Consider the following 8,685-nt stretch of genomic DNA (forward strand, 5'->3'; position numbering starts at 1 on the left):
TTAATAACTAGAAAAAATATTAAAAATCAGAAGATTAATGAAATTAAAATGTTAAAACGTCAAATTTTCAGAAAAATAAACTTTATAAAATGGGCTATCTTCAATTTTTTTGAAAATAATTAAATACAAAAATATATTTTTTAACTTTATAACTAAAACATAAAAATAAATTAAAACATGAAATATTTGTAGTTCTTGTCCCTATGAATCTTATTAACAACTAGAATAATGGCATCTTCATTAGGTATGTCAGGATATATTGCAATGGGTAAATCCTTATGGGACATCCGGTATACAATTTATGGTACCCATAAATGAGTTCAAAACGTTAAGGCGTATATGCTGAAATCGTAGATAAAATAAAATAAAATAAAAACTGTTATTCTGAACGAGTGTAGCTGAGGTGAAAACGAATATTATATTTCACTAGAGTATAGGCGAATAGTTAAGACATGATACAATATCTTTGCACTTTGCTTTATGCATACTATACAACAGACCATTTGTGAAGGAAAAAATTGTATTTTAGGTACCTATATAAAAAATATATATATAATATACCTATACCTATATATGTACTTGTAAGATGGAGATAACACATGCGGGTATGAGCACTCTATTGCTTTAATTTTTAATCTTTATTCGTGTATTAAATAAATATTATAAAAAGTGTAATTCAGAGCTTTGTACTTCCATGTAGATGTAGGTCAACCAACCTTACTTGCCATAATGTTTGCTCTCTTTGCTCTCATAGTTAAGTATACGTATACCCACAAACCATGTACCTACTTGAATAATCCTAAATACTTTAATGGAGTGTTATGCAGTCATATCTATGGCCATCCATATGCAAGAGACCTCATAATAAACGTTACCTACTTAGGCATAGGGTATTATATAAATAATAAATTCTATGGCTTGTAAATTGGTTTTAATAAATGCAAATAATAAAAATATAAAATAGATGGAAACTTAGAACAACAATAAAGATATTGTTTCTACTAATTAGTTTGTAAATGTGGTGGCTTATCAACTACCACAGCTCCATAAATTTGATGACTTATTGGTATTGTTTTCATTGACCAGGAATTGCTTGTGGAATTATAGATTTCAACAGAATTCAAACTAGTAAATCCATTCTTTCCACCAATAACACACAAAAAACCACCAAATGCCACTACTCCTATAGTAATAAAATTATAAAAATCTATAAATATCTGTAAATTCTCTAAAAAATTATTATAGCTACCAGGATTTTCTCGACACAAATGCATATCGGCAATAGACGACCAAACTCCAGCACTTGGACTATAGGCTTCAACACTTTTAACATAATTTAATCCATTATATCCACCAATAGCATACATTACTCCGTCCAAAACTTCTACACTAACATTATATCGACTAATTGACATTTCAGCAACTGGGTTCCATTTGTCAAGACTGGGATCATAACATTCGACAGATTTCAAAATTGACGAACCATTATAACCTCCTACCTACATAAATAAATTAGTTAAAATATATCACATAGTTAATACAATACAAATATTTACTGCATATATCAGGTCATTGAGTACTCCAACACCAAAAAGATATCTCTCATTAGGCATACTAGATACCATTTTCCATTGTTCAGTACTGAGGTTAAAAACCTCTACACTATTTATAGGATATCCTCTATCTAGTCCACCAATCTAGTATTTAATATAATACAAAATATATATTATTTATAACATAAAATAACTAATGTATTAGCATGACTTACAGCATATATACAATTATCTAATACTCCAATTCCAAAGCAATTTCGATTAACCAACATATTAGCCTTGGAAACCCAACATAATGATGATGAAGATACATCAAGCATTTCAACAGAATTTTCAGAGTTGCCTGTATACCCATATAAGTTAACTCCACCAATAGCAAATACAAAATGATCTTTTACAACGCACAACCCAGCATCATTACGGGATTCAATCATTTTCGGTGCAAAACACATTAGGTTGGTTCCTGGCTCATACCAATATGTAATACTCGTTTCTGCTGATGGAGACCAACCAAACACTAGAATAGCCTATAATAATTATACAATTAAACACATTTTAAAGATAAATCAAAATAAACATACTTGTTGTTGTAACCTAGGTTTACTCCAAATTGTTTGTGGAATAGAGGAAGGATTTGTTGACTTAATTAAAGAAATACGAAATGCTTCAAATACATAAGCTTTACCTAAAAATATTATAATAATAAATTATATACATTTAAGAATAATACATTAATATTTATGAAAAAAATATATACATTTACGATTATTATTAAGCAGAGGTTCAACAACTACTTTCTCTGAGAAATACTCTTTGGAAATTAATGGCAAACGCACATGTTCCATTAGATTGGGTAAAAATTTTTTTCTATGATACAATTCATGTTTTACCCACTTAATGACGCATTCAAATACCTAAATAAATAAATAAAATTTAATTATTATGTAAAAATTCTTATTATATAGAAGATCAGTATTTATTATTCAGAAAAATATTAACCTCGTAGTTGATGTTGTTGCAATACACTTTTATTTATTATTTTATTATTAAAAAAAATCATAATAGTATATCTATTACCAGATCAAGCATATAGTTTATACTGGGCAAAATATAAAACTAATGGAGTAATAAAATTAAACTGTTAATATATCCACTTATTATTTAGTAATTTGGGGCCCCCTGACCAAGAGGAGGGTTAATTTATTTATTTTTTGTTTAACTCAATATTTGACGAATGTTGGATCTCCTAATTAATATTTAATACTTAAACTTAATTTATCAAAGGTTACTATACAGCTGTTTACCTACACAAAATCTAAATGTATTTTTTCATAATACATACATTGCTTTAATAAATAATTGTAGCTACCTTTATTTTTTTAATTAAAATAATTGATTAATTATTATAATATGTACTGTGCAATAGCAACTGAATACTCATCATTTGTGCACAAAATAAAAACAATAAACATTGATTTAAAATTTACTCGTACAGTCGTATTTAAGAATTCTTATAGTTTACAGTTATACCAAAAACAAATGTATAATTTATCAATTTTTTAAACAGAGAAAAATATCTAGTAGCATGTTACTACTACAAATTCCTTTTTTTTTGGTATCTAGATTTTTAGATATTATGCATAATATCCAATATAATATCTATTATGAGATACCTACTCGTAGCTCTGGTATGGTCTTATATTATAGTACATTAAATATACCTTATTTTGTTTATATACCATATCCCGAAAATTTAAATTATTGATCTATTTTTTGGAAAACAAAAATATAATATCTACATTCTATAATCAGGGACGCAGAGTATACATTGGCTCACATAATTATTTTTGTATCTTATTGATCTGAATTAAAATTTTAAATGCGCTGATGGCATATGGCCCTGTGCGTAAAAATTAAAATATATACAAAACTACTAGCAGCATTTTCAAAAACATTGAAAATATCTAATTCAAATTATAAACATTTCCAGTGAGTACTGCATCAAATGAAAGGTTTTTTCCTTCACTCAAGAGAATAAAACCTTATCTTAGATCTTCAATACGTGATGAACGATAAAGTGATCTTATGGTCATAGCAGTAGAAAAAGAAAATACTAACAAAATAGATTTAGACGAAGCAGTAGATAGATTTCTAAACTAAAAATTAGAAGATATAAGTGTGCAGGGACGGACTGGGAGGTAAACGGCCCAGTATTCTACACAAATTAACAGCCGGCCCAACCCGTTAAATACCATCCTCTAGGAATACCTACTTTGCTACCTATTTTTTCGGGTAGTTTATGAAATATTTTGTATTTATTAATTTAAATTAGAGCAAAATAAAAAAGCTAGTAGAGCCTGACGTTACCTCACCTTTGCTATGTAATTTATGTTAGGTATATTTAATCAAGAACGACCAATCCTTTCTTTAATAAAACTATTGTCACCAATTTATCAATGTAATATACAGAAAAAATATAACCAGATTTGTATGCAAAAATTAAATTTGTATTAAAAAAATTATCATTATCTAAGTGAGCATTGTTTTCATTAAATTTGAAGTATCTTTTACATATTCAAGAATATCTATAGTTTCATAGATATTTGAAAATTATTGTAGTTCAGAAATTAATTTTTGGCAGTCGATACCAACCAAATCAGATAAAGCGTTTAAACAATATTACGGATAGAGCTAATTTTTAAAAATTTTTGTAATTAGGTATTGGATATCTGCTATAATGTGCGTATTAGTTGAAAAATGATTTGTGAAGCTGCTAATTAGTTGATCAGCAACACATTGAAACATTTCTATATGGAATTTATCTACAACATTTGCAGTTGTTAATTCATCAGCACAATTTTCATCAAAGTTTTTCTTCTGTTTGCGAATTCGTGGTTGAGGCAGTTCACTTTGTAGAATCACAGTTTCACGTTTATCTTGGAATAATTTATACATAGATAATAGATGAATTTGTGATAAATAAATTATAATAATACAATGTACATTATATTATTATTAAATATATAATTATTCGACTACGAAGTAATAACTTATAACAATGTCATACCATTCATACATACTGATCGGCAACCAATAGCAGTAGTTTTTAACTGTTTAGTATTTAAAATTTAAAAATACATTTATTAGTAATATACTATATAATATCGTCAATATTAATAATCATGAGCCCCCGACCCGGCAGCCCATATATTGAGCCGGCCCAGTGTGCTACGGCACACTAGCACACCTGGCCAGTTCGTCCCTGTAAGTGAGAATAGCACAAATTATTTATAAAACTAATGTATACCATATGGAGTATTGTATTATTATTTATTATAATATGTTAATAAACAAATATAATATATTAATTTCATTTATTAAATGTAAGTATATATACTAAACACTTTTATATCTATCAAAAGGCATACAAATTATTAATGAATAATTTGAATTCATTAAAATACACACTACTAAAGTTTAACCCTAAACAAGCGACTTTTACACAACAGTATCTATATTTACTATTTTGAAGAAAAAGTGGCTTGACGAAAAATAAAATGGGGTGCTTAAATGTTGGCACTCTTATTTAAAACCTAAAATGCCCCCCATCACCGAATATACATATGAGTTTTATATGAAATTAATAATGAAATAATTAATACTATTGTATATGTATACTATATAGTAGGTATAGTATATACTAATTGGATACTATAAATATAATATATAAATTGTTAACAGCAGGAAACAACTAAATTTAATTTTAGATATATTTTTTTACTAAATCAGCAATCATCCCTGGACAATCAATAATGTATATTTAATTAGAAATTTATCATATTACTATGAATTATTACCGATTAATTAAAAATTTAAAATGTGATGTTAGACATAGAATGTAAAATAAGAGAATAAAACATTTAACATTTTTTTTCATTATAATATAAGCAATGAGCAATTTAAAAGTGAATTGTTTTTATGAAGCATTATTTGGGTTGATTTTAAAATAACTATGTGTTTCAGAAAATATACGATATCCCTATATACTAAGTATTATTTAATATTCACTATATAACTTTATAATGTAAAAATATATTGATCATCTTCCTCAATATTAAAATTAAAAATATATTAATTTTAGTTTCATTTCTTTTTCTTCAAATGGAATAGTAATATGGTAAAATATTACTGCCCAAGACGTTGAACATTAATACAAATTTCATAAAAATCAGAGCCATTAAGTTTATTATGCTAATTTATTATATAGTCACCTTCAAAGGGTGTAAAAGGGAATAATCCCCCCAATAAATAGTGGATTTATAAAATGTTTCTTTGTATTGTATAGTAAAAATTCTGAAGTACTGCCAATACCTATTAGAATATAATTTTTAAAATAATAATTTGAGTTAATCCATACATGGGGCAATCTTCCATTTGTACATTTTGATTTCAAAATACCTATGTGATTTACATATCATATACTTATGAAGTAAGTATTATTTACCAACCATACTATCACAGTGATAATAAGATATATTCCTTATGCAGATTAATCGATCTTCCTCAATAAAAAAATAAAATATTGATTAATCTCAATTTTCTTACTTTTTCCTCAAATGGAACATTAATATCGTTAAAAGAGATTAACTTAATCACTTCTTCAGATGATAAAGATAGAAACTCATCATGTTCAACCACTTTTCTGGAAAAAATAATTATAATTAATACAACTTACTGAGGAAACCAGCAAATAAAGTTATAGTAATCATACAAAAACTGTTTTTTAATATATGTTTCACAACTTGACAACAATTCTATGCAGTTATATAAGTCAGCAAATATTTTAATGCTAAGACAATTTGAAGGATCTAGTTGTTTTTGTAAAAAATCAATGCATACTTGTTTTACATATTCAAGCTGAAAGAGATCTGCAGTTGGTAACACAATCTTGAACAATCAACAATTTAATTAAATTTGATGGACGTTGGTACATAACAAATCAAATAGGTATGTATAAATACAATAGTAAATAATACCTGTACATTTTGTTGAGTGATCATGATTTCTCCTGTATAAATGTAGTCTATCAATAGTTGTAAAATGGTTGAATCTACCTCACCTATATTAACAAGATCTTTATTGCTTTCGGCAAAACTAGAAAACATAGCCTTGAAGTAAGGGGTAGCTGATGCCAATATATTTTTATGTCCAAATACTATAGTACCAGTCATCTGTTTGTAGCTTAATATCACAAAAATTGTCACCCCTAAAATTAAAAATGTATTATTAGAAGTTATTTAGCACATAAAAACATTCAATTATACTGGTTACGTGAAGACTGAAGTACTTCAAACATTCTATCCTTGTGAGAACTGTTTTTGAAATGTCCAGGTTCACATTTATTAGATTTCAGACCAAGCTTTTGTACATCCATCTCTTTAACAGATAAGTACCTTTTAAGCTGAGTGAAAGATAGTTGATAATTTATAGATAATTATTGTGTAAATACTGAAGTCCATAAGAATTAAAGGTCCATACAAATGAAGCAATAACTAAGGTATTAATATTATAAATAATGATTGAAATTACTAATTAACATTTAAATTATAATAATATACCTTATAAAATATTTACTGGAGATCGAATTGCCATAAAAATAAATATAAATATAATAACAACACAATAATAAAATAAACTAATGATCTATTGAATTCAATCAGTGGCGACGCGACTGTGACTTTTTGGGACAAGTGTTCTGACAAAACTTTGCAGGTAGGTGGGTGGATGGTTAGAAAATGTCAAAGATGGCACCAGGGGCGTATTTAAGAGAGGGGCACATGGGGCCTGTCCCCCCCCCATTCATTGTATTTTAAACTTATTTTTATTATATGAGAAATTTTACAACTCTACGCCTCATGTAGTATGACGCAAATTTGAACTTTTTGTTATGCCCCCCCACCCCTTAGGGCATTTATAAATACGCCCCTTACTGGCAGGTTTCATTTTTTCAATGGCCCTTGATTAATTACACATGATAACTATAATTAATAGATTTAATAGTATTATTTTACAATAGTATAAATACGCATTACACTATACACCGGCGTGGTGACATGTTTCACGAATTTTAATTGTTCTCGCCGCCAATGATTTCAATAGATTAAATGCATTTGTCTTATCTACTAATACTGATTATTTCAAATAAGTGACTGTAGTGGTGTTCATATCGGATCAATTTGTAATTCTGATTAAATTTAATAATTTAGTTAGATACATTTAACATTTAAGTATAATTAAAACTCATTTATTCAATATTTTACATCGAACAATATTAAAATTAAAATTACCTTATGCTTGTGCTGTACTGCTGTGCCTATAAATTACACGTGGTACTTGAGGTCTTGAGACGGACTACTGTATTTGTTAGGTTAGGTATCGGCTACCTGCTACCTGCTAGCCCTGCGGCGCCACGTCGGCTTTACCAGGGCGCCACAACACTAACGTTGTTATCAAAAAATACATTTGAAATATTTTATTCATTTTTATTTAAATATCGTCTTTACCGGGGCGCCGCAACGCTAATCGTTGTTATTAAAAAATAAATTAAAAATTTTCTATTCATTATTTTGTATAAATAAATAAATAGTCATCGGTCTTATCAGAGGTGCCATGAGAAAAATTCGGTTCCAAGAGGGCGCCATAAGACGAACAAGTTTGGGAACCGCTGAACTAGCATGTACCTATTGTACAAAAAACAGTTATACCGTGAACGCTGAACACGTGGTACTGTTGCAGATAATACTACGTCTATTTATGAACGAATAAAATATCTTCTGTGCTACTATAATGGTCTCAGGTATGTTGTTAAGGTGTGATAATGGTAAAACAGTAAAATATTTAAGATCGAAAATGTGAGTGTTTGCAGAATGGAAATAATATAAAATAAATAGACTTTAAAATTGACAAATAAGTACCGAACACGGTAAAGGAAGACTACATTAATTGATATCATAAAAAAAACTGTTTTATATCAGATGCAGATAGCAAAAATTGATTTTGCGTCGTTTATATGGCATACCGCGATGAACGACGATTCCAAACCATCAGTGGCGCAGCTAGGAATTTTAGTTGG

The 8,685-nt window shown here is 28.0% G+C and overlaps 1 protein-coding gene across 1 annotated transcript; it reads right to left on the reverse strand.

Annotated features, from left to right (window-relative positions):
- Window positions 1–971: 971 nt before the first annotated feature.
- On the reverse strand, window positions 972–7,958 carry LOC113550601 (ring canal kelch homolog). The gene is given in 12 exon segments (XM_026952540.1): window positions 972–1,183; window positions 1,250–1,499; window positions 1,557–1,697; window positions 1,769–2,080; window positions 2,135–2,238; window positions 2,317–2,467; window positions 6,159–6,255; window positions 6,325–6,500; window positions 6,590–6,778; window positions 6,780–6,819; window positions 6,878–6,989; window positions 7,901–7,958. Coding segments are annotated over 11 exon segments (1,752 nt in total). The 5' UTR covers window positions 6,988–6,989; window positions 7,901–7,958; the 3' UTR covers window positions 972–1,001.
- Between the last annotated feature and the right edge of the window lie 727 nt (window positions 7,959–8,685).

Source organism: Rhopalosiphum maidis, chromosome 4, assembly GCF_003676215.2.
Source record: "Rhopalosiphum maidis isolate BTI-1 chromosome 4, ASM367621v3, whole genome shotgun sequence".
NCBI lineage: Eukaryota > Metazoa > Arthropoda > Insecta > Hemiptera > Aphididae > Rhopalosiphum > Rhopalosiphum maidis.